At 55.2% G+C, this 26,246-nt stretch overlaps 3 protein-coding genes across 5 annotated transcripts in view; 2 read left to right on the top strand and 1 right to left on the bottom strand.

The window, feature by feature from the left end:
• Positions 1-26,246, top strand: part of LOC125627831 (cAMP-dependent protein kinase catalytic subunit alpha-like) — a 132,150-nt gene that overhangs the window by 32,087 nt on the left and 73,817 nt on the right. The gene's annotated exons all lie outside the window — the stretch shown is intronic.
• Positions 1-26,246, top strand: part of LOC125627833 (uncharacterized) — a 45,947-nt gene that overhangs the window by 15,036 nt on the left and 4,665 nt on the right. The gene's annotated exons all lie outside the window — the stretch shown is intronic.
• LOC125627827 (cAMP-dependent protein kinase catalytic subunit alpha) lies at positions 1,918-24,535 on the bottom strand. 2 transcript variants are annotated; one of them, XM_048832375.2, is made up of 10 exons: positions 24,319-24,535; positions 14,503-14,564; positions 11,418-11,546; positions 11,140-11,238; positions 5,837-5,919; positions 4,959-5,085; positions 4,621-4,716; positions 4,381-4,503; positions 3,013-3,177; positions 1,918-2,251 (listed from the first exon to the last, which is right to left on the bottom strand). In XM_048832375.2, the coding sequence occupies exons 1-10, from the start codon at positions 24,518-24,520 to the stop codon at positions 2,126-2,128; spliced, it is 1,212 nt and encodes a 403-aa protein (XP_048688332.2). In that variant the 5' UTR covers positions 24,521-24,535; the 3' UTR covers positions 1,918-2,125. The 2 variants fall into 2 exon arrangements, with proteins under 2 accessions (XP_048688332.2, XP_074977801.1); XM_075121700.1 differs by lacking the exon at positions 24,319-24,535 and adding an exon at positions 19,016-19,091.

The following is a 26,246-nucleotide window of genomic DNA, read 5'->3' as shown; positions in this document are numbered from 1 at the left end:
AGGGCCCTTGCTGCTGGCCCGCTCCCCCGCTGGCAGGATTTTGCAGCACAGCTGGCAGACTGGCAGCAGCCGCTTTCCCTCTCTGCACGGCTGGCTGGCGCCAGCTGAAAACACCACTGAGCCGTTCACCCTGAGTGTGCAGCCCCATGGCTGTTGGGTTGGATTTGCAGCTCTGGAGCTACCTGGCAGTCAGACCTGTTTCTCAGATAGCCTGGGCCCAGATTCCCAATTCACATCATGCCACTGGCATCACCTGGTGTCAATTGGCACCACTCCCTTAGAGTCCACAGAGATGAAAGACTGATGCCAGCTGAGGATCTAGTTTCTTATCTGGCTACCAGCCTCAACCAATGGCCCCTGGCCTGAGGGATGGTACCAGGCACAGCTCCGTGCAGGACATCTTGGGGTATGAGGCTCCAGCCAGGCATGATGAAGGAAGTGGGGGTCAATGGGGGGGCAGGGGCGAGAACAGCAGCCTTGGTTATCGTCACTTCATAGATGGGAAAATGAGGCAGAGAGAAGGGCTCAAGTCACACAGCTGGTGGCACAGGACCCAGGAGTCCTGACTTCCAAGCCCCATCCGACCCTAACGCCCAGAGCCCACTCCCCTCTAGAACCCAGGAGTCCTGACTCCCAGCTCCAGCTGCCCTGGCCTTACTCAGTAGATCCCATCACAGAGCTGGACTAGAACCCAGGAGTCCCAGCACACAACCCCACCCCCATGCTCATGCACCCCACTTTAACCGCTAGAACATGGTCCCTTGGTATTGCTGGAAATAGTAGCCAGTCACATGATCAGTCCTATGCCCTCTGACATGGGGGGGGGTGGATTAAGGAGGGGCCATGCTTGAAGCCGCCCTGCTGCGCTAATCATGGAAGGCATCCAAAATGGTGGACGGGGACAGTCTGCAGAGGTGTAGCCAACGTAGGCGGGGTGGAGAAAAGGACTTGGAGAATCCAGACTCCTGGGTTCTATTTCCAGCGGTGGGAGCGGAGTGGTGTCTAGTGGTTAGGGGAGGGGCTGGAAGCCAGGACGCCTGGGTTCTGTGTGTGCTCCACTCTGTAAAAGGGGGATCATACCTGACACATACATTAAAGGTAGTCAACATGCAATCTCAGTGATTTTTTAAAAAGGAACTAAAAGTAGCTTAGGCCCAATGCCAGCCCCCACCCCAAAATCCTCTGCCAATTTTCACACCCATGTTTCCCTTTTGAGGCCCCCCACTCATGTAAGACCCACGCCTAACAAACAGGGGGATCTGCCCATAGCCAGACAGCAACAGAGACCCGAGATAATGCTGCAAAGCATAAACTGGGCAAACTCGGAAGGCTATTTGCCTGGCTCCTGTCGCTGCAGCGATGCGAACCCTGACCGGTGAAAAATAACGATGGGCCTCAAACCAAATCTTGAGATTGGCTTCAAAATCGTGAGATTTTATAAATACTTGGCAGGGTGTTTTTATTCACTTCCTGCTGTGGGGACGTTTAAAAGGTCACCTGGTTCAAGATTTCTCTGCAGTGAAGGGGGCGAGACAGGGAGGGTTTTTCCACCTAAGGAAATTAACAGAAAGAGCTACAGTGGAACATAGTGACTCCAGTCAAATTTCCCCATGCAGACAAGCCCTGATTGCTTTTTAATCAAACTCGCATGATTTGGTGACTGGTGCTTTAAGAAAAAGAAAAAAATCCTCACACACAAAGAGTGTCAGCCTTGTGCCCAAAGCACAAAGGTTGCTACGAGTAACAATACGAAGGTTACGTTAAATAATTGCAGCCGGATTCCTTCGTACAGGCAGTGGCAGCCAGAGGCAGAGCTGGGCGGGAGTTTTATTGCTAGAAAATGCAGATTTATAGACAACACAACTTTTCATGGACAGTTTGGCTTTAATGAAAGGTTTCTCAGGTCAGAATGAGACATAGTAACCCAAAACTTTATTGGTAATTGTTTCAAATATGTTTACAAGGAAGCACACTGTTAAAGAGGAAGTGGGGGCAGTGACACAAGTTTTGTCGGAGGACACAGACGTGTTTCCCGGGGCGGGGTGGGGTCAAATCCAACCCTGCCCCCACCTGCTCCGTGCATGCCCTCCTGGGGGCTGGCGGGGGGAAGGGCGCCCTGCTGGCCCTAGAACTCAGCAAACTCCTTGGCGCACTTCTCAGTGGTGGAGACCCGGATCTCCTCTTCCTTGTAGTCGTCGAAGTTACTCGTGTCGCCGGGGCCTTTGCACTTTGGTATAAAGGGAGCTTCCACCTGCAAAGGGAGGGGCGGGGGAGGTTGGGGACGAGGTGAGGGATCAACATTTGTACACCCCCCCACATTCCTGGGTCTGCTGGGGGGCACGATCAGGCCCCAACTTTGCAACAAGGCAGGCAAGGATCAACCCCCCCGTCCCCAATCCAGCCAGAAACCCTCACATTTTGCAATCATGGAAGGGGGAGCCCATGACCCCACTTAGGAGCCCAGGATCAGGGCCCCCAGCACTCTTAAGGGAAACAGGATCGGGCCGCTTCGCAACAAGGTGAGGGATGCAGGATCAGCGCCTCCTCAAGCCCCCGTTTATCTAGCCAGAACCCCCTCCTCTCACTTTGCAATCAGGGAAGGGCAGGGGGTCATGAGCCCCTTGGATCCCCGTAAGAGCCCCCACTTGCATCATCAGAAGGATTTTAATCAGAACCTTCAGCCCAGCCCTCTCTCACCAGACATGGAGGAATAACGCCATTAGCTGGCAGCAGCAGTAGTAGGCTGTTGTCCTCAGGGGGTGGGGACAGGACCTTGCTTTTGCCACCATGTTACAAACAGGTGACTGAGGGCTCCCGACTTTAAACCAATGCTGGGGGAGCATATCTCCCCCTAGTGGTTGCACCCAACCACAACACCCTGCTACAGAGTCCCGGAACCAATGCGCTCCTAGAGGCCTGGGCACTGATGATCCCAGGTTCAATTCCTGCTGACGGAGGCTGCACAAGGTGGGAGTTACCCAGGCCCTCCTCTGCCTGCCGCCGCCCTCTTACCTTCCTCTGGTAGACGGCGATCCAGTCGGTGGTAGCAAACCACCTGTGGTTCTTGATGTCGTTGACCCCGTTCTTGAGGTTGCCAAAGCGTTTGGTGAGGTCCACCTGCAGCAGGTTCCGGAGCAGGTCCTTCAGGTCTGAGCTGAAGTGAGAAGGGAACCGGACCTGGGGTGGGGAGGAGACACAGAGGTCTGGCTTTTATCTGCCCTGCCCTTGTGGCTAGATTCATAGATACACCTAGTAATGTACAGCCCCTAGCACAAGAGGGTCCTTGGCTATGCCTGGGGGCTGAGATATGACCATAATACACCTAATAATGTACAGCCCCATAGCACAGGGAGGTCCTGGGCTACACCTGGGCACCTAGGCACTACCATAATACACCTAGTAATGTAGAGACCCATAGCACAGGGGGGTCCTGACCCATGACTGGGGCTTGTAGGCACTATTGTAATACACCTAATAATAAATAACAAGCCCTTTAAAAACACTCCAGGACAATGAGTGGACAAGAAGCTAGTCCTCAGGCTATTGAGGACTGACACAGGAGCTGAAATGGTTCATTAGCAGCAGCCCCCCAGCTCTTATTGAGCATTTTTCCTCCACAGATCTCAAAGCAGGGCTGCCACATCACTATCCTCATTTTACATAAGGGGAAACTGAGGCACGGGGAGACGTGACTTGCCCAAGGTCACTCAGCAGGCTGGTAGGAGAACCAGGAACAGAACCCAGGCCTGTTGAGTTCCACTAGGCCACACAACTTTGTTTTTTTAAAACCCCACTAGGTTTAAAGCTGACCGTGTCCACCATGAGTGCTTGGAGATCCTTGGCGAGAAGGCGCTGGGGTGGGCAGAGGAACATTATGGGCTCTTGGTTACTATGGTGATGAGTGCTCTACCAGTGCCTGGAGATGACGGAAGTCTTTAAGGAATGTTTAGTCTTGCAACACAACAGGGTTGAGGAGAGTTTTGCAATTCACAACAGTGTATAAGAAAACCAAAGGCACCGGTTCCAGGAGTCCCCATGAGAGTTACAGGGAGCCCAATGGTGATGGGGTGGGGGATGCAGTCCATGTGTTGGGGAAGTAGGGATATGTGTGGGGGACACAATGGGGAGGATGTCCATGTGTTGGAAAACAGGGGTATGTGGCAAGGGAGGGTCTATGTGTTGGGGTGCAGGGGAATGGGATACATGACAGGGAGGATGCCCATGTCTTGGGGATTGGGGTAGCATGGGAGAGAATTAGCATGTGTGGGGTGCAGTGTGTGAGCATCTCTCTGGTCCGTTGCTGAGACTTGGCACCCCACTTTTGCTGGTGAACCCCCCCTCAAAATATCACACAAGTGTCCCCTCCCCGAGCCCAAATACCTTGCCAGAGACGATCTTCTCGTAGATCTGAATGGGCTGGTCCGCGAAGAATGGGGGGTAACCAGCTGCCATCTCATAGATGAGGACACCCAGAGCCCACCAGTCCACAGCCTTGTGATAACCCTGCCCGGGGAAAGCAGGCCAGGGTCACGCACTGAATATTTGAGGTGTGGGGGGAAACCACCTTGTGGCCAGGGATTAGCTAGAGATCAGGCAGCAGACAGGCCCTCCCCAGCTCACCTTGCTGAGGATGATCTCGGGGGCCAGGTATTCCGGGGTCCCACACAGAGTCCAGGTTCGGCCTTTCACCCGCTTGGCAAAACCAAAATCGGCCACCTGGAGCCAAAACAGAGAGAGGGGAGAAGCTGGATCAGCCCGGAAGCTGTGACAGCAGGAGGGGAAGGGGGAAGCAGGTGATTGTGATGTATTCTGGCCGTGTTATATTTCTGGGGGTGTCTTGGCTTTGGGAAGGGGATGGCAACAGAGAGAGACTTAGACAGGCAGGAGATCACTGCAGGGAGCCAGGAGCCAGCATTGGGATGGGGACGGGAAGGAGTGGGAGGGGGCGGCAGCGTCACCTCGATGTAGCCCTGCTGGTCTATCAGGAGATTCTCTGGCTTCAGGTCTCGGTAGATGAGATCCAGCGAGTGCAGATACTCGAAGGTCAGGACGATCTGAGCAGCGTAGAACCGGGCGTGAGGTTCACTGCAATGAGGTGGGAGGAGAACGTGGGCATCCCGGGCCAGATCCGCCCCCTCTCAGCCAGCCCAGCACCCTCGGCCTCCTGCCGCCCACACCTTCACCTTCCTTATAGATCCTCAGGCAAGATGCCCCAACCCTTATCGGCCCGGTGGCCCCATCTGCCCAAGCCAGACCACTAGCCCTAGTACACACATCCCACCCACCATTGCTAGACCCCTGACTCCATCCAGCCTGGCAACCCAGGGCAAGCCCCTCCCAGACCAGCGTCTCGCCCCTAGACTCAATACAGACACCCATGGACCCCCAGCTCCTTCCAGCATGACTCCATCTAGCCTGGCATCTCTGCCACTGACTGTGGCTAATGCTGGCAGAAGACCTCAGCCGCTCTCCCCATGGGGAATCCCTTCCTGACCAGCCCAGCTGGGGATCAGGTCACGCCCTGCAGTAGGAGGATCAAAGCCAGCGTTGCTGCAGATGCTGCTAGTGGATAAAAGGTCTAGTTCTCTACTGAACTCAATCCCAAATTTACAGCTGTGGAAACTGAGGCACAGAGTAATTTTCCCCCCTTCCCACAAGGAGTGAATGGCAGAGGCAGGAATAGTACGCAGGAGTCCCGACTCCCAGTCCTTCTGCTCTAAGTGCTAGATCCTACTGTCCTCCCTGAACCAGGGATACAACCCAGGAGTCTAACCGCCACCCAGCTCTAACCATTAGCGACACTGTCCCCAACATCGGCTCCCATGGCAACACTCACCTGAACCTCCCGATCCGCCGTAGGTGGGAGAACATCTCCCCGCCCGGGATGTATTCCATCACCATGTACAGATTGGAGTTATCCTAGAAGGAAATGCAGCAAAAACTGAGTGCAAGGGATGGAGCCACTCCGGCCCCCCGTCAGTGCCTGTGACACCGGGATGAAGCTGCTCACCACACCCCTGCTCCTTTATTAGCCCCGTCCTTTTCAGGGCACTAACCCCACATGCCTCAAGGGAGCCTGATGAACTGGCGTGGCTTCCCCCTAGCACACAATGCAGTGCACCCGCTGTCTGGGAGATGACAGCCTACTACTGCCTCCAGCTGCTGCTGTTACTCCTTTGGCTCAAGGGCCAGAGGGGTTGCGCCGTGGTGCCGAAGGTCCCAGGCACACACCTGCAGTGGGAGTTGCTGCACAGACGCGGCTGGGGAACAGACTCACTAATGAGAGGGCGCAAGCTTTATTTGCTTGGAGTATTTCGTACTAGAGCCCTAGAAAATTCAACCCCTCCCCTCCTCTGGTTTAGGGGCAGAGATGGGCGGGGGCAAGATGGATTTCCCAGCTGCGATGTCTATGATCAAAGGGGAAACCCAACGTGCCGCCAGGTCGGACACCCCAAAAGAGCAGAAGCAGGAAGTGAAACTTGTCAAAAGCAGAGTGTGAAATTGACCAGGCTGGCTCCATCCTCTCTCAGGGCTGCAAAGTCAAAGAGCAGCCTCCGAAGTAACTCCGCTGAGCCCAACAAAGCCATTCCGCTAGTGAGACCCAACCCGGCTCAGTGATGAGAAAATGAGCACTAAGCACCCGCGCATGCGGAGACCACTGCCCCTGCCCTCCAGCCCAGTGTCAGTTTCCAGCTAGCCCTGGAAAGAGGGTCCAGCCGGGGCATGGGCACAGCGCCCCATGCTGGATGGTCGGAGACCTTTTTCTGCAGCCACATTAGGAGAGCAGGAGCCAAGAAGCAGAAAGTCACATCCTCACATTCCATCTAAATTATATCAAAACAATGTAATATTGGGCTGTTAAGAAGGCTCCTGTCCGAAGAGTGCCCAGCATCACCAGGCAAAGAAACAGATCTTAGGATGCTCAAAGGAATCACTTAGCTGCAGTGTGGGTGTGAAATCTCTGCCTCTTGATTGTTTTCCCTTTCTGGTCCCCGCTTCTCTATTGTTTATCGGTCTGGTTCTTTGATTGTTTCTGTTCGATAACTAATTTTGCCAGGTGTACATCAACAAAGGTGGCAAGGTACGCCTGGGTAAAGAATTGTTTCACATTATGTTCGGATTGGTCAGAGAAGTATTTTGTAATACTTCAGTAAAATGATAGGTTTAGGTAGAGCTAAGCAGCACTCAAGTTTCACTCTATAAACTGGGGACCAAAAGGAAGTTCTTGGGAACCAGCTCCAGGACACAGCCCAACATCAGCGCTACCAGACCTCAACACCGTGCCAAGCACACCATGCAGAAGCTGGAGTCCCAGGATGACCTGATCCTGACACCCATGGACCCCCAGCTCCCCTCCTCTAAGTGCTTCAGAATTGATTGAGGACCTGCTCCATGATTTTTCCAGGGACTGAGGTGAGGCTGACTGGTCTGTAGTTCCCAGGATCCTCCTTCTTCCCTTTTTTAAAGATGGGCACTACATTAGCCTTTTTCCAGTCGTCCGGGACTTCCCCCAATCGCCATGAGTTTTCAAAGATAATGGCCAATGGCTCTGCAATCACATCCGCCAACTCCTTTAGCACTCTCAGATGCAGCGCATCCGGCCCCATGGACTTGTGCTCATCCAGCTTTTCTAAATAGTCCCGAACCACTTCTTTCTCCACAGAGGGCTGGTCACCTCCTCCGCATGCTGTGCTGCCCAGTGCAGTAGTCTGGGAGCTGACCTTGTTCGTGAAGACAGAGGCAAAAAAAGCATTGAGTACATAAGCTTTTTCCACATCCTGTCACTAGGTTGCCTCCCCCATTCAGTAAGGGGCCCACACTTTCCTTGACTTTCTTCTTGTTGCCAACATACCTGAAAAAACTCTTCTTGTTACTCTTAACATCTCTTGCTAGCTGCAACTCCAGGTGTGATTTGGCCTTCCTGATTTCACTCCTGCGTGCCCGAGCAATATTTTTTTACTCTTCACCGGTCATATGTATAATCTTCCACTTCTTAAAAAGAAAAGGAGTACTTGTGGCACCTTAGAGACTAACCAATCTCTGAAACCTTCCACTTCTTGTAAGCTTCTTTTTTGTGTTTAAGATCAGCAAGGATTTCACTGTTAAGCCAAGCTGGTCGCATGCCATATTTATTATTCTTTCTACACATTGGGATGGTTTGTCCCTGTAACCTCAATAAGGATTCTTTAAAATACAGCCAGGTCTCCTGGACTCCTTTCCCGCTCATGTTATTCTCCCAGGGGATCCTGCCCATCAGTTCCCTGAGGGAGTCAAAGTCTGCTTTTCTGAAGTCCAGGGTCCATATTCTGCTGCTCTCCTTTCTTCCCTGTGTCAGGATCCTGAACTCGACCATCTCATGGTCACTGCCTCCCAGGTTCTCATCCACTTTTGTTCCCCTACTAATTCTTCCCGATTTGTGAGCAGCAAGTCAAGAAGAGCTCTGCCCCTAGTTGGTTCCTCCAGCACTTGCACCAGGAAATTGTCCCCTACAGTTTCCAAAAACTTCCTGGCTTGTCTGTGCACTGCTGTATTGGTCTCCCAGCAGATACCAGGGTGATTGAAGTCTCCCATGAGAACCAGGGCCTGCAATCCATTAACTTCCGTGAGTTGCCAGAAGAAAGCCTCCTCCACCTCATCCACCTGGTCCGGTGGTCTATAGCAGGCTCCCAGCAGGACATCACCCTTGTTGCTCACACTTCTAAGCTTATTCCAGAGACTCTCAGGTTTTTCTGCAGTTTCATACTTGAGCTCTGAGCAGTCATACTGCTCCCTTACATACAATGCAACTCCGCCACCTTTTCTGCCCTGCCTGTCCTTCCTGAACAGTTTATATCCATCCATGACAGTACTCCAGTCATGTGAGTTATCCCACCAAGTCTCTGTTATTCCAATCACATCATAATTCCTTGACTGTGCCAGGACTTCCAGTTCTCCCTGCTTGATTCCCAGGCTTTGTTGTTTGTTGTTACAGAGGACCAGGGACGGAACTTGGGACCCCAGCCAATGGCCTGGAGAATGGATACCCCAGCGACTGGTGACCTGGTGACCAGGAGGCCCAGCTCAGGAGTCACAGCTGGCTCTGGCCAGAGGGAAGACAATGGGCTGTGAAGAGAGGACCCGGGTCACCTGACCAGGCAGTTCCAGCCAGAGGGGGCCAAAGGAGGGCTGAGAGGAGAGGAGAGGAGGCCCAGGGGACCCTGTTTACCAGGAGAGAAGACAATGGACAGCTGCGGGGCTTGGAGGAAGTGATATCAGATGCCCAGCTGGGAAGCAGGGGGCCTCGGGACTGGAGAGAGAGAGCAGGCAGAGCTCACCTTGATGCAGGCGAGAATTGGATGTGCTGTGCTGGGGGAGGGCAGGCCCGAGGGCTCTGAGAGTTTCCTATGCTGTGTTCAGACGCTCAATAAACCCTCCTGTTTTACGCCGGCTGAGAGGCGCTCCGGTCTAGAGAACAGGGTTGCATTATTCCCTCTGGGAGTGGAGGCCCCGGGGGTCCAGAGCCAGTGGACTCCCTGAGGGGGCCCCCGGTGAGAGACAGGTGTGCTAAGGCTCAGAGAGGTGAGGTTCCAGGAGAAGGAGGGGCTTAACCCCGAGAGAGACTGGATCCCCGAGAAGGGCTGGAGAAGGGCTGTCGCACTGAAGGGGTTCCCCCCAAGGCCTGCACGGGGCCAAGAGTGGGCACGACCTGTGAGTCCGTGACAGTAACTGTTAATAAACAGAGGTTAAGGATATTTCTGTGCGAGGCTCTTTCACTGGTAAAACACCCTGCAAACCCACAGAGTGTGAGGAGACGCCCTGGGCCCATGGAAGGGTGAGGGTGGGTGCTTAAATTAAGAGGGTTAGCCCTTGAGCCCCAGGACCAGGGTAAAGGTGGGTGCCCAAGAGTGTACGGGGAACAATGCCTGAACCCTGCTGTCTCTAAGGGGACGAAGGGAGCTCAGCCTTGGCAGCATAGCCCATCCTTGGTCTCCCTGCTCAGGCAGTTCTGGTCTGCATGACATGGGCCTTCCTGACCCTCTACCAACTAAACAGGCCCCAACACCCTAGTGGTACCTTGATGGGGCCCAGTCAGCACGTACCAGGACAGACTCCTAGCTCAGCGGGGTAAATCCAGAGCAGTCACATTGATTTCAACAAAGTTCTCCCACATTTACACCCGCGGATTCAGGTATTTATTTTACGCTGTCGTAGGAGAATCGATTGGCTCAGCGAGCCAGCCTGTGTGACAGCAGCCACTGGCCCCAGTGCCACTGTGTCACCCGAGAGCTACACAGAACTGAGCAGGAGTGACATTTCCATTGTAGCAGCTTCCACAGACAAGGGGCCAAGATCAAAGCTATTTAACCCTAGAATGATGAGGGGCCCCAAGAAAACGACTCTGCCAGCACTGCCTGCTGCTAACACGCCCTTCACTCTAGCCTCCAGGCTCCCGCAGGGGCTGCAATTTATCCTGCAGCCTCCCCTGAGCTGACAACTCTTCCTCGCTACAACCCACTAACCTCAGGCTGACAGACAGGAGACAGATCTCCCTTCAGAGCCAGCCCCTCTTTAATCAGGCCAGCCACAGCTCTAAGGCACAACTACTTTTGCTCTCCATCCTACACACAGAGTGTAGCTCACAGGCCCCAAGATCCAGGTTCAGGGAAGAGGTTCCAAGCCCCATCGCTGGGGCCTGAATTTTAGCTTTCACAGAAACTCCATCAGGAGGAAACGATCCCACGTGATGGTTTCAAAGTCTCCACAAAGCCAATTTTGCATGAAGTTAAGTTAGGACTTCCTCTGAGACTCCCCTGCAAGCCAGACCTCATGCCCTAGGGCCAGCGCATGGGAGCCGAAACTAAAACTGACTAGGAACGAAAGCAAAACTGACCAGGTTGCGGGGGGAAGCATCACTGTTCAAAACCTGGAGTCAAAAGCAGAACAGAAGAGAGTGAAAAAGGGGAATGATCCAAACTGATTTTTCTTAGCTCCAAACTTGTCACGCCAGGAAGGTTTGTTCTCAGGATACAAGAGATGCAGACTGTGCCCTTCGACCCCTTCAGCACAGCTTTGGTTTTAAATAGGAAACATATCAAGGGGATTGTGGGAGTCGGGGGCAGACAGAGCCCAGGGCTGGGCTGGCAATTGAAGGACACCTACCTTGAAAGAATACTCTAGCTTGACGAGGAATGGAAAGTTGACGGCCTGGAGGATCCGTTTCTCGTTGAGGGTGTGCTCAATTTGTTTCAACTTCACTACCTGGGAGAGAAAAGGAAGTAGCAACATCAAATCTTCCTCTGCTGGCACAGCACCCCCTATGCCTCCCACGCACTCCCCTCTCCAGCATCCCCACGCAGGGTTCAGCCCCAAATCCCTCCCCCGCACTGGGGATTCCACAGCCCCAGGCCAGATCTCTGCAGCAGCCCCCAGTGTCTTACCTTCTGTTTATCCAGGATCTTCATGGCATAGTGATTCCCGGTCTCTTTGTGTTTCACCAGCATCACCCTCCCAAATGAGCCTGTGCCCAGGGTCTTGATTCGATCAAACTGATCCAAACTGGCCGTGTTCTGGAAGGGGGAAAACAAACGTGATGTGGGGCCAGACTGGTCCTGGGGGCATCAAGAAGGAACCTGCTCGCGACAGTGGGATTTGCACTGCAAGACCGGCGGGGTCTTTACTGACCATGAGGGGGTCAGAGCTTCGTTTTTTATAGCTCACCAGAAAGGCAGCCCCTCCAGGGTCAGCACTGACTGTGATGGGAGAGCGCCCCCTACTGAGCCCGCCACTCCCTGCAGCACAGCACCCGCTAGCCCCGCACTGGGGTTGTTCTTGAGAACATTGATATGAAGACAGAAAAGGAGGACTTGTGGCACCTTAGAGACTAACAAATTTATTTGAGCATAAGCTTTCGTGGGCTACAGCCCACTTCATTGGATGAATGCAGTGGAAAATACAGTGGGGAGATTTTATATACACAGAGAACATGAAACAATGGGTGTCACCATACACACTGTAAGGAGAGTGACCAGGTAAGGTGAACTATTTCCAGCAGGAGAGCGGGGGGGGGGGGGGGGGACCTTTTGTAGTGATAATCAAGGTGGGCCATTTCCAGCAGTTGACAAGAACGTGTGAGGAACAGTGGGTGGGTGTGGGGGAGATAAACATGGGGAAATAGTTTTACTTTGTGTAATGACCCATCCACTCCCAGTCTTTATTGAAGCCTAAGTTAATTGTGTCCAGTTTGCAAATTAATTCCAATTCAGCAGTCTCTCGCTGGAGTCTGTTTTTGAAGTTTTTTTGTTGAAGAATTGCCACTTTTAGGTCTGTAAGCGAGTGACCAAAGAGATTGAAGTGTTCTCTGACTGATTTTTGAATGTTACAGTTCTTGACATCTGATTTGTGTCCATTTATTCTTTTACGTAGAGACTGTCCAGTTTGACCAATGTACATGGCAGGGGGCATTGCTGGCACATGATGGCATATATCACATTGGTAGATATGCAGGTGAACGAGCCTCTGATAGTGTGGCTGATGTGATTAGGCCCTGTGATGGTGTCCCCTGAATAGATATGTGGGCACAGTAGGCAACGGGCTTCGTTGCAAGGATAGGTTCCTGGGTTAGTGGTTCTGTTGTGTGGTGTGTGGTTGCTGGTGAGTATTTGCTTCAGGTTGGGGGGCTGTCTGTAAGCAAGGACTGGCCTGCTCCCAAGATCTGTGAGAGTGATGGGTCGTCCTTCAGGATAGGCTGTAGATCCTTGATGATGCGTTGGAGAGGTTTTAGTTGGAGGCTGAAGGTGATGGCTAGTGGCGTTCTGTTATTTTCTTTGTTGGGCCTGTCCTGTAGTAGGTGACTTCTGGGTAATCTTCTGGCTCTGTCAATCTGTTTCATCACTTCAGCAGGTGGGTATTGTAGTTGTAAGAACGCTTGATAGAGATCTTGTAGGTGTTTGTCTCTGTCTGAGGGGTTGGAGCAAATGTGGTTGTATCGTAGAGCTTGGCTGTAGACAACGGATCGTGTGGTGTGGTCTGGATGAAAGCTGGAGGCATGTAGGTAAGGATAGCGGTCAGTAGGTTTCTGGTATAGGGTGGTGTTTATGTGACCGTCGCTTATTAGCACCATAGTGTCCAGGAAGTGGATCTCTTGTGTGGACTGGTCCAGGCTGAGGTTGACGGTGGGATGGCCTTCTCTGGATAGGCAACTGACATGGCACAACCCTGGGGAGTGGCTGGCAGCTGAGAAGGCCAATGCTATTTTCCAGCACCCCACAGTGCATTGTGCCCATTCCAAGTGGGGGCTGCCCCACATTGCTCCCACAGTGTTCCCTGGCCTGGGCTGCGCAGCCCAGGACACTGCAAAGGGGCCTAGTTCTGTGCCACGCTGGGCACTCGAGTCCATTCAGAGTCCAGGGCGCCGCAGCGGCTCAGAGACCTGAAAACAAGGCTGAGCAGATGCTGCATCCCCCTCCCCCAGTCTAATGGGGCCGCAGGCAAGCGAGGGAGTGGGGTGGCTGCCCGTGGGGCCGGATCCTGTACTCCGCAGTTGATGGTGAGATGGAAATATGAAGAAGTAGATGTCACATTTCACCACCAGAGGGCGCCAAAGGAAGGCTCTGCGTTTTTAAGGAGACACTGACAAGGGACTCCCTACTCCTTGGGCAGAACCAAACTCCAGTTCCAGACAGGCGACCCGCCCAGCTCCATTCAGTGGGGCTGGTGGGTTAGAGGCGGGGGCGGGGCTGGGAGTCAGGACTCCTGGGTTCTAGCCCTTGACCTGTGAGGAGATTGAGTGAAGTGTGGTGGTCAGAGGGCAGGAGACTAGGAGTCAAAAGCTCTCTTCCTAGTTCTGCCACCAACTTCCTATACCCATGACCAAGTCCCTTTCCCCTCTGGGCCTCAGTTTCCCCATCTGTGCCATGGCGTTAATGACACAGGGTGTGCGGGAGGACTAGCAAAGTGACAGTGCTGCAGAGGGACCAGCAGCTCTGCCTCAGGAATTACCCACAACCACCCCAGGCGGGATTTCCAGCAGGGACAGACCCAGGCTGACCGCAAAAGCTTTTCCGGCACCTACAAACTGGGGCAGTGCGCTCAAGCGCAGGCAGGAAATGGAGGCCCTTTGAACAGGGTCCCTGTTAGCACAACCCCCCTGGGAGCCAATCTGGGGCTGGGCTGGACGACTGCGCTGGAGCCTCGGAAGGAGGATGCGGGAGGGGGAGACAGGCTGGATCAGGAGGAGTCCCACATGGTTAGTGTCCCCCTCCCACAGCAGAGAGGAGTTCAACCTACAGAGTTCTTGGCCCTTCAGTTACCAGAGGGCAGACTGGGGGGGGAAAGGGGGGCAGAAGAGCAACATGGTCCACTCAGCCCCGCCCCCCAGGAGCAAAAATGACCCCAGACCCTCAGCGGAGGCTGTGTGGCAAGGTGGAAAGAGATCCAGGGGGTGACTGCTGAGTAATCAGCCTGGGGCTGCAAAGGCCTTGATTAGGCGGCGGTGGGGGGTGATCTGGGTTGGGGGCACAGTACCTGGGAGGGGTTCTCCCATTTCTTGATGAAGTCTTCTTTGGCTTTGGCTAGGAACTCCTTCACTGTAAGGGAAAGAGAGAGCAAGCAGTGTGAGGAGTCAGGAGGGGGGCACCCAGCCTGGTGGGCAGAGCTCCCCTTTCAGCCCCACCCCGGCTCAGCGAAGAGGCACACAGTCACAACAGGGCCGGGGATTTTAAGCGTATCAGCAGGATGGCGGTGCCTGATTGGCTACAAAGGACAGCTCAGCTGGGGATTGGCTAGAGAGAGATCCATGCGGGTGCGCTCCCGCAATACCGCCACCCCCGTGCCTGCCCCTGGACAGACCGAACAGCGCTGTCAGGAGGGCTAATGTAGCCCCCAGCACCAAGGGGATGCACTTGTGCCTCTATCCCCCCACTGAACATGCCATTGGGGTGCCTGGTCCACGCCCTCGACACAGAACCTGCACCCCACAAGGAGACACTCGTACAACCCTCCAGTCAAATGATGTTAAGATGCGTGGATCAAGTTGCCCTAATGGGAGGATACGGGATCTACTACTGCTGCTAGCAAAGGGGGGTGAAGGGGAAGGAGATTCCCCCTTAGCTCAAAGGGCAGAGGCCTGTGCGTAGCCTTCTCTCAACCGTGCAGGCCTCACAGATCAATGACACCAACAGCCCACAAGGGGGTGCTCCGTGCACACACAGAGAGCTGCAGAAGGCAGCTGTGAAAGTCACAAACCCCAGTTGGGCTTTGCCCACAAAGGGGTTAAAACAACCTGCCACAGTCTCGACAGCAGCAGCCTGGGACCAGCCACGTGTCCCGCTCTCTGGCATCCAGCCAGGTGATCCTTCCTTCACCAGCCGGGCTCCCTGTCCTTGCTGCCAGATCCCAGAACCATGGGAGGGAGGAAGCGGGATGGGGGTTGGAGCAATCTGCAGCATCTGGAGGGATATTTGGTACTGAGAGCCCCTTTTATCTTCGCTGCCTCCTGCTGCTCCCAACAGGGACAAGTCCCGCAGCTCTTAACAGTGCAAGAGACGCCCACGGGATTGGAATGGCTGCAGCAGCGAGGACAAGCACAGAGCAGCAGCAGGGGGTGGCTTTGAGCCCAGAGCTCCCCCCTGCCCCCACCATCACAGGCAAGTCTCCCCCACACCGGAGGTGCATAAAGTTAACTGCCTCCCCCAGGGATCATTGGTGCTGAGACGCCAGGGAGGGGACAAGCTAAAAGCCTAGATCAAGATCTGGGTGCTGCAGTTCTTGGGGTCACAGATGCACAACCCGGGAGTCAATTCCCTGCCGGTCCCCTCTCTCCACTACAACCCACTCCCTTCCCAGAGCTGGGGACAGAACCCCAGGAGCCCCCCACTTTAATCATTAAATAGCAACACTTCTGTGGAAACCCGGCATCACCGCGCTCTAGTCCTGTCATCCCTGCCCTAAAGAAAGGGCTGAGAAATGGGCCAGGCGAGGGCCTGAAATGCACCAGCGAAGCAGAACAACATCCTACAGATGTGACTGATTCACTGCTGGAGGGAAGGAGACCAAGATTACGGGGATTCCCCTGATCCCACAGGACAGGGCAGGGCAGCCCTGAAAGGGTTCTGGGGATCAGCTATTTGCTGGCCAACTACCCCCGCCCACACCCCCTTCATCCTCTAGTCCCCACAGCCCATCTCCCGTGGAGCCCCACAGAGCGGGATTAAATTCACATCTGCTTCCCCAGACGCTCAGTCTGTCTGACCTACTTTCACTTTGTCTCCTACTCTCTCTGGACTATTTATAGAAACAGGCTTGGCTCACCAGCCACTGTCTCCCACCATCGATCCCAGCCCCAAGGGGGCGGGGAAGAGGGATCCTTGCATGGACACGGGACAGAGAAGACAATTTCCTGCACTCTCCTGGCCGTACCTTACAGAACTAAGTTTAAGTAGCTTAGGAGTTCATTGTATTACAAAGGCAGGCGGTTATGTATTATTGTGGGACTGTATGTGACGTCTCCGATGGAAACCCAAGGAAGGGTTATGGGCTTTGAGGGACCATCTGAAACTATTAAAGTTAAGTACATTTCCCAGGAAATCTCTAAGGGGAGGGGTATGCAAACGTAATGCTTCTGTTATGCAAAACCTCAGCTGCTGGAAGCCGCTCCCCGAGGAGAAACCCACTGCCTGTGAGTTACCTGGCTGGAAGCGGGGTGATCTTTGGAAAGCTTATTAGCAGGCGTGCTGGTTCTTTGCTGGTTTTTAAGAGGTTTTCCCTGCAATGCTTTTACTGTAAGAATCAATGTGCTTGCTAACAGCTGTGTGGTACCTTATACCCGTGGAGACTGGGCTGTTTGTAGCTTCCGAGGAAGGAGGGAAAACCAGGCCGGCTGAGGCAGTCTGGCTTGCTGGGGAACTCACAGTGTAGGCAGGGAGCTGTGCAGCCTGGAAATCCCCAGGGCAGGAAGTAGAGAGACGCAGGTCTCTGCCCAAGAGAGGTGATAACTGGGAGCCAGAAGCCTAAGTGGCTTCCCTGGCTGGACCATGAGGGGCAAATACAGGTGCAGTTGCCCTGACCTGCGACACCCCTCCCCCCACTGTTCTTCCCTGGCATCATCCACACCAGATCAGTGCCTTGGGAGGGGAGATCAGCCATTCTGCCTTCTTCTGGAGGTCTAGGAAGACTTGTGAGGCTCTGCTAATCAGTTACATAAACTGGGAGCAGCCCCAGACAGTGATGGAGGAATCTTCTCTGCATCACCAGCCTCTAATTCACTTGGCCCAACACCAATAATTTGTTCCCTTTTTGGGCCTGTCTCATCTTAGAGTCTCGTTCTTTCTCTTCAGGGCCCTGGGCCTGGGCCAGGGACCCCTAGAGCCGAAAGCTCTGGGATGGGGATTGTGGCTGACAGCCCCACTCCTCCAGTCCCATGGCACTTTCTACCACCCAGGTGAAGCTCGTCTGTGAGAGAGACAGAGCTTCTTTGGGAGCCCATCCAAGAGGGTGGAACTGATTGCCACAGGATCTAAGGATCATCTCAGACTTCCCCACCTCTTCCTCCTAGTGCTATGTGCTAAACACAACACAGCACAGGCATATAAAAAGAGACCCTACCAAAACCAACACCTCCACTGCACTCACAGCTCTCCCCCTGGTGAAAGTACAGAACCCAGGCACAAGGAGTCCTCGGTTGCAATCAATATCTCTGGGGGCTACTGTAATTAAAAACCATTGAACGAGCAGCCAATTCAAATTTGGCCTCCAAAAACGTAAGTTTTGGTTAACCCCCACCCCCCAATGCTGTCTAAAAACAAATCCTGAAATATTCCAATTATTTTTAAACTACGTCCCACTTGAAACAGACGAAGGGTCCCTCACCCCTCTTGCAGCTCAGAGAGCTCTAGAGTGAAATCTACTTTCAGCAGGAGTGAAATTGATACCACTGAGATCTCCTTTGCTAAGCAGACAGACTTACCTATCTCAGGATTTTATACGGATGCCCAGCTCCCTAGTATATGAGCAAAAGCAATAGCGGGAACAGGGTAACATTTTCCAAAGGGCTTATAGGCTTCAGGAGCCTGCATGCCATTGACGGTAACTCGTAAATAGTAAATGGCAAACTGGATTTTTAGAATCCTCTTGTTTTAATAACGTTCCTTTCCAGCTCAGTGGCCTTTCAGCTGAGAGAGCCCCTTTAAAGACCCATGAACACATTTCTATTCTTGTCAGTTTTGTCAGATGGCAGGAATCTGGCATATGAAACTAATTGACTGTGTCTAATTACACAATAGACTAACAAACTGACCTGTGCAAGGAAAAACACCAGTGGATATCGGCTAATGGAGACGTTTTCATACCGCTAATCTTTTGTATCACCTTTCAAGGAACTTAGCAAAACCTTAACCTCCTTAGACCTTCAAGGAGGTAGGTACTATTTCCTTTTTTATGGGCAGGGAAACTGAGGCAGGGAGATGTGACCTTGCCCATTGTTGCACAGGAAGTAGAAGAATTGAGAAGAGCACTAAGAGTCCTGACTCTCAGGAATAGAACCCAGGAGTTCTGATTCTCAGGCCCCCCGCTCTAACCACTAGATCCCACTCTCCATCCCAGAGCCAGGAATCCCAACTCCCATTCCTTACTGTGACTGCTAAACTGCACTCTTGCTTATCACAATGCATCCAGTTCTCTTGTACCCGATGCAGCACCACGAGGTATTATTTGAATACCTGGGACAGACACCAACCCCGGTACACAGAAAGGAAAATGCATGAGAAGGTCGGACCACTTAGGACCACAGATCCGGTTAACAAAGCCATTCTCTGCGGAGTGGAAATCAGCGCCTGATTCAAAGCCCAGCAGGGCCCAGCACCAGGGCTCTAGGGATCTGTAATTAGGAGAGATCAGAGTTATCTGGAAGAGAGCTGAGCCTCCTAATCAGAGGGCAGACTACTCTTAAAGAGACATGACAAGTTTTAGGCCCAACATTTGTGATTACAGAAACCAAGCGCACGCCAGCTTGTGGGTAGCAGCTTCCAACCTCATGCTTCACCTTCGAGCCTCTGCCTTTCAAACCAAGTCAAGTTCTCAGTTCCCATCTTCAAGGCCTCCATGTGCAGCCCAGGGTGTGTCTCTGGCACCACCACTCCCTCGGCTGCATCGGAGGGGCCGGGTATATGCCAGGCTGGAGGGCCCCATCGCGCTGCCCGGATCCTCTGGTGACAGGTGCCTTCAAGCTCCCTTGGCGCAGGGAGTCTGTGCCCGTTAGCGCCTATTGCCCCTGGATACAGCAGTGTCTTCCCCAAGGTCAGTCTTGCCCCGGACTCCTGGGTTCCTGTTATAGGGTTTGCTTTTCCCTCCTTGGCAAACGCCGCCCGGATCCCCGCACCCAGAGAGCGCCAGGCTACAGCCGGATCCTGCACGGAGCTCCTGGAGTTTCCGATCCCGATGCCAGCACGCTGCCTCACCCCCACCGCCCGCTATCGGAACAGATGAAGGACAGAACTTTTGCCCCAGGGCTGGAAGCTGATGCAGCAGCAGCCCTGATCGATTTCCCAGTGGCCAGATTTAATGCCACACTCAATAAACACAGCTCTGGAGCCGAGCCATGAGCGTGAGGGGAGGGGCCAAAGCTAAAAGCAGGAGAGAGCCCCGCCCTCTGATCAATCCCTTGCCCAGCTGTACCTCGGCTGCAGATCACGCTGGGAGACAGTGTCAGGCTGGCTAAGGAGGGGAAGCTGCTTTCTGCTGCTCTGAGACAAGGGAAGCAGCAGCAACGGCTCTGGCAGGGGAAGGGGGGACTGGAATAGCATAAGGGGAAATTCCTCCACCACCAGCCAGAGATCGGATAGCCAGAAGGGCCGTTGCCCGCAAGGGAAAGGCTGGAGGCTCTCTCCCTCTGAATGCTTAATACCGGAACAATCCTGTACTGTCCCTCAGTACAGATACCCTGTACTGCCCCTGCTCCGACCACTAGACTCTGCTCTCCCTGATCTGGAACAGAACGCAGGAGTCCTGATTCCTTCAGCCCTACTCTAACCATTAGACAACACTCACCGCCCAGAGCCAGGGACAGAACGCAGGAGCCCTGCCTCCCAGCCTCTCACCACTACGACCAATACAGATGCAGGTGGGTGAATTTCTCTAGCCTTAGAATCTGGGCCAGCACTCCCCTCGCAGAGCTGGGAATGGAACCCAGGAGTCCTGGCTCTCAGGCTACGGCTTGAGGGAACTCTCTCAATGTCCCTACACAGCTGTTGCAAGGACCCAATGTCATCTACACCCTAATTCTGTGGCACCCCCCAGCCCAGTCACCAGCTCATGTGCAAAACCTCTGCTATTGGCTGCTGCGCTGCCTGGCGCAGGGGGGACCAGGGCCCTCGAGAGATAAAAGCAGGGGCTGCTCCAGCTTGAGCTAAAGAGCCCCGGCTCCCCGGCTAGGCCGGTAAGATTCAGATCCTCAGCACATCAGACACAGACAGGGAACCCCTCACGCATGCTCAGCAGTCAGTTACACGGGCACTGCAGAAAACAGTGAAGCCAGATACGAGAGCCTTCCCCCTCTCCCCTGGCCCCAAGACCGGCTCCACTGATCCTGGCTAGCGCCCCCTCCCGGTGACACACAGCAAAGCAGCCATCAGTTGTATTCACACAGCATCTGGCCTCCCAGCCCATCACAAAGCTAGTGACAGACAAGCTGCATGCAGGGATGCTGAGCTGCAGCCACCTCTGGGGTGGAACATGCCAGCGGGTGACCCCGGAATGGCAGGAGCAGGGGTTAAGGAGGCAGATTGGAGACAGGCGAGCTGGGGCTGGGGCCAACCCTGGGCGTAGCCTGTGAATAGCCTGGGTCACAGCACCATTGGCTTCGCATCAGCCCCCAGCACCGGAGTCCATATTGAGAGGGGAGAGCACCACCCTGCAGCACAGCGCCCCCTGGCACCAAGGTGGGGCACTGGGCTCAGCACTGATGGAGGGGAGAGAGCAGCCCCCACGCTGCTCCCTGCAGCACAGCGCCCTCTGGTGCCGCACTGGAGCACTGGCGTGAGCGCCGCCTACCGAGCTCCCAGCCTGGAGCACAGCGCCCCCTAGTGCAGCACTGCTTGCAAGGCGCAGTGACCCCCCGCAACTCAGCACCCCCGAGCTGCACGCTGGGACATAAGCGTCAGCCCCCAACCCCTGCGGCACGCTGCAGTTCCTAGGAGAGCTCCCAGGCATGACGGTTCGGAAACCCAACTTCCTCCTCAACCCCCACAGAGCATCCAGCTTCCCGCTGGCTTGAATAGTCACCACCAAGGCAACAGACCAGCGTGCTTTGCCACCTGCGGGCGAGGAAGAGGCCATCCCAGGCAGAAAGGGGTTAACGCCAAGAAGCAGAGTCTCAGTTACCCAAGGTCAGAGAGCAGCCAGCTCTGTTTCAGATGGTTAAAACGCCTCCTCTCAGCTAGAGTCCTGTGAGCTTCCCCCCCCACCACCACCACAGCTCCACCTGGCTGCAGCGGAGAAACAGAGCACAGACCAGGAGGGTCAGCTCGTGGGGGCAGCGTGGGGGCTGCATATCTTTGCTACGTGGATCCTAGGTGGGAATCAGGCTCCAGGTCGGCAGAACAATTTATTCTAACTCCAGGGCACTTTGAGATGCAAACTGGTTTCACACAGTGGCTGCTGGCCCGGGTCCTAGTGCGAATTGCCCCGATTTCTAGTGCCAGTCCAGTAGCAGCCTCAGATGAGGAGGGAGCAGGGTCTGGCACCAGGGGTCCCTCGTCCCAGCCACCGGCAGGGTCCCTCCAGGGCAGACAGCGCAGGGATGGCAGCCCTGTTGGGGTTCTCAGCTGGGAGGGCCAGGGCTGCTGATCTAGTGTGAAATTAACCGAAGCCTGGATGTCTGAGACAAAGAGGCGGGCAGGAACCTGCAGAGGGAGATTTGGTTGCGACTGGGCAGTGATCTATGAGGAGTCTCCTGACCTCCAGCTAGTCAACAGTTACTCCAGATCGCAGCTGGATGGGCGGCTGTGATGTAACTAACACACAGAGAGTCCATCCCCTTTAACAGGCAGCAGCTAGCAAAGAAGGCAACACCCCCAAAGGGCCCCTCCTACTCCCTCCTGATAGTTTCCAGTCCCAGCATGGGTTTGCTAACTGCTGATGCTCCACCTAGGAGCTTCCACAGCGCTGCCCCCAACACGAAGCAGAGGAAACCCCCGATGCCCTGCCCGGTATCAGTGCCTTGCTCTGCTGGGTCAGAGAAGTGGGCAGAATCAGTGCCAACCAGTGGATCAGACCCTGGCCTGGGAATCAGGAGACCTGGGTTCTAGTCCTGGCTCTGCCACGGACTTGCCATGAGACCCTGGAGATGTCGCCTTGTGCCTCAGGTTCCCCATTCGTACACTGGGGATGATAGCCCTGCTCACAGGCAAGCTGTAAGGATAAATGCATTGACTGAGGTGCTCAGATGCTACAGTGATGGGCCCTCAGAAGTGCCTGAGATCAAGAGAATAAACCCAGGAGTCCTGGCTCCCAGGCTCCCTGCTCTAACCAATAGACCCCACTGCCCTCCCCGAGCCAGGGAGAGAACCTAGGAGTCCCGTCTCCTGGTGCTACCAAACTGTGGCATATAGTTAGTTCTCACTCACTGGGCTAACTTGCCCCCCGCGCCATGCCCGCCGGATCTGGGGCAGCGCTCGGAAGGCTGAGACAGCAGAGGGTTAAAGGTGCCGGAGAAGCTGCTGGCACCAGGTGCTTTACAATTTGCTATTTTAATCCTGGCTGCCCTGCCAAGCACTATTGTTACAGCCTTGTCTGAACATCCAGAGGGGGCCTGGGATTGGCGGGAGGCCAGAGGTAGCTCATCCCCCTCATCTCCCCTCCCCCACCGAGCTAGCCCAGAGCCCCCAGTAGAGGGAGCAGAGCTGCTTAGGGTCACATGGGGACTTCCAGATCCCCCATGGGAATCCCACCCACCCAAAACTACAGCCCGGGCCACGGAGTGGGGATGTGACCTCGACCCAAGCGGCTGTGCAGTTAATTCAAGAGCACGAGCTGATCAACGCCCAGGTAACACTTGACAGGCTGCAAATAGGGAGCTGGGAGTGGGGGGGGTTTCATCTCTGATAGTCACAGCTGGGGAGGAGAGGAATAAAAGGAAGGAATGAGGGAAGGAAAGAGGGAGCGTGAAAGAGAAGGAGGAAGTGAAAGTGGATGAGAAGGAAAGAGAGCCAGGATGTCAGAGAGGAAGTGTAAGTGACATGAGAGGGCACAAATCTGTCCCAGCAGCACAGGGAAGTAGCCATGACTCTCCCACGGAGGGGAGCCAGTGGGTCCTTGTGCCACTCAGGGCAAAGGGATCCGAGTGCCCAGCCTCCCACCCACACCAAAGATCTGCAGCGATCAAGAACCAGGCGTCTGGCCTGCAGCTTCCCAGGTGCACTGGGGGGAACGGGAGGGGCCACACACCAGGGACTGGCCTTTGGAATGGAGGGAGAGTGGGAATAGAGAGGGGAAGAAAGAGAGAGGGAGTAATGAGGAAGAGAAGAATCCACAGACCCCACTCCCTTCCCAGAGCTGGGGACAGAACCCAGGAGTCCTGATGTCCAGGCCCTGCTCTAACCATTAAACCAGTATGGAAGACCGGGAGCCAGGACTCCTGGGTTCCATAGCCAGCTCCGCCCCCAAGTCTGCAAGTCTTTTGGCAAGTCACTTCCCCTCTGTGCACGTCAGTTTCCCCCCATCGCAAAACAAAGATAACCTCTCCCTTCGGAGGGGTTGTGTGTGGGATTAGCTACCATCGGCAGAACAGCGAGAGCCGCTGGAGCAGCACACCGCACAAACTGGCCCGGCGCAGACGCTCAGGGAGGAGAGAAGTCACACTCGGATTGGCGGGCTCAGCCCTCCTGACATAAGAGCTGCCATCTCCAGAGCCCACGTCCCACCCCACGCCTCCACGGCACCACCATCAGCTCCTCAGCACGGCAAGAGGCTCGCGTGGCTGGCGCAACACGGCTGATGGCTCAGGAGCGGCAGGAAGACGAGTCCCTTGATGTCAAGCTGCTGCCAGCGGTGACTGGGAACCGAGAGCTCCTAAGGCCTCATCCGCTGAGTGAGCTTCCCCCTCACCTTGACCCTGCCCCGCAGGGAACCTTTCCAGGGGGGAGCAGACCAGACCAGACTCAATCCGTGGTCTCTCCACAGAAGCCACCACAAACTTCAATGGCACCTACATCACAGGGACACCCCCCGCATCCCCACTAGGACTCAGATGCTGCATCACTCTTCCCCAGCACTGAATCACGGCAGCCCGACCCCCTGGGATCTGGGGCTGCACGTGGTCCTACCAACAGGGCTCCCATCCCAACTCACTCTGCTCATTCCAGGCGGCAGTGTGCTCGGACACATGGGCCATCTCGCTGCCGGCCGGGGCCCCCGCCTCACTGCGCAACCCCCAGTAGAAGATCCGCCCAGCCAGGCTCTCCAGCTTCTGAAGCGGTGACATCTTAGCGCCTTTGTTCCTGCTGGGGTTGGGGCAGGACGTTTCTGCTCCATGGCTCATGTTTCCCTTCATTTATTTATCTCCCTCCCTCCCCAGCCCTCACAACCAGAGTCAACGCGAAGCTCGGGCCCGATCCAGGAATCTTCCGGCCTTGGTCGTTACCCAGGAGCAGAGAAGACAGCAGGATCAGAGACTAGGGGAATGGACCCAAGCCTCAGCAAAACTCCTCCACTCCTGACAGAGACAGGGGGCTTGAGCTGATTGCTCTCGACTTCTAACCAGGAGAATTTACATCCAACAGCTCCCCCGCCCTGCAGCAGCCCCAGAGTATGGCTGTCAACTCAGAGAGAGGTGTGACGACACAAACAGCAACAGATCCCGCAACAGAACTGATGGGACAATGGCCAGTGGAAGGGGAAACACCCACACAGCAGGGCTTAAAACAGCGCCCTGGGTCTCCGCTCTTCTCAAATCCTTGGGCCAAAAGCAGCGTGAGAGGCTCCCTCTGGCTTCAGTGCCGATCCTGCATGCACTGGGGGGCAGACCCCTGGAAAAAACACCATCCTACAAGTACAGTGTCCCCCAGGCCAAGCTACTGGGGCTGCAAAAGAAATCGGGGGGAGGGGGAGTGATGGGCTTGTGGCTCACATGAGGCCTGAGTCAGAGGGGTGCAGGTCCTTAAGTCCACTGCTGGGGGCCCCGCTCGCAGAGACGAACAGCAGGGGGTTGCAGCACATCAAAGGTGGCTCTCCAAGTGGCGTTCAAAGAGACCCACGTTCGGAAACCCTTGTGGCACCCCGCAGCAGCACCCCAGAGAGGAGATCTCTAAGCACCACAGGGTTTGATTCTCGTGTCGCGCAGCCCCAGGTGGTACCAACCGCCGGCAGGGGAGGGACCCAGGACTAGTCACCTGGAGATTTCTTTACTTTGCCTTTCCCAAACAACCTCTCCCGCCTCTTCCCCCAGCGCGCTGCGGACTCACCCTGCTTCCACTCCCTGCCCCCTGCCCCCGGTCAGCAGTGTGCCGGGCAGAGAGAAGAGGAATTGGAGAAGAGGCGGGGGCAGGGCCTTGGGAAAGGGGGTGGAATGGGGGTATACCCCCTGCTGTGAACTGCTCAGGGCAGGGGGCTGGGAGCATCCCCACGACCCAGCCCACCTCCCCAGCCCTGACTCCTGCACCCCCATCACACACCCTGCCCTGACTCCTGCACCCCCCCACATCCCCACGCCCACCCTGAGCACCAAATGGGGAGCTCCTGTGCCCTCTCGCCCACATATCCACCTGCACCCCTCGCACCAAATGGGAGCTGCCCCAGGTAAGCGCTCCACACCCCAACCTCCTGCCCCAACCCTGAGGCACCTCCCTCATTCTAGCTCCTGGCCAGACCCTGCACCCCAACCTCCAGCCTGCTCCTTCAGCCTAACTCCCTCCCAGACCCTGCACCCCCAGTCCTGTACTCAGTGCACCCCCACCCTTAGCTCGGTGCGGAGAGAGACAAAGAGAATGGGCTAGAACCAGGGAGAAGGTAGGTACGTGCTCTATGTGGGCAGGAGTGGGGGGGATCCTGTTTACCCCTTCCCCAGCCCTACTGCACTTGCAGTTTACCCCCAGCCCCTCCCTTGCTCCAGGGACCAACCCTAGCTCGCGCCCCGCTGTGCTTTTGCCTCCGGCCCCTGCCTTGTTCCAGTCAGCAGGGACTAATCCTCCCCCCATGCCCCACTGTGCTCCTCTTGCCCCTGGCCCCTACCTCACTCCAGCTGGGGACCAATCCTTCCCCCTGTCCTCACCAGGCCCAGC

The sequence above is a fragment of the Caretta caretta genome, chromosome 20, assembly GCF_965140235.1.
Source record: "Caretta caretta isolate rCarCar2 chromosome 20, rCarCar1.hap1, whole genome shotgun sequence".
In the NCBI taxonomy this organism is placed as follows: domain Eukaryota; kingdom Metazoa; phylum Chordata; order Testudines; family Cheloniidae; genus Caretta; species Caretta caretta.
The sequence above is the reverse complement of the archived record's forward strand: the minus strand, read 5'-3'. Positions and strand labels throughout refer to the sequence as shown.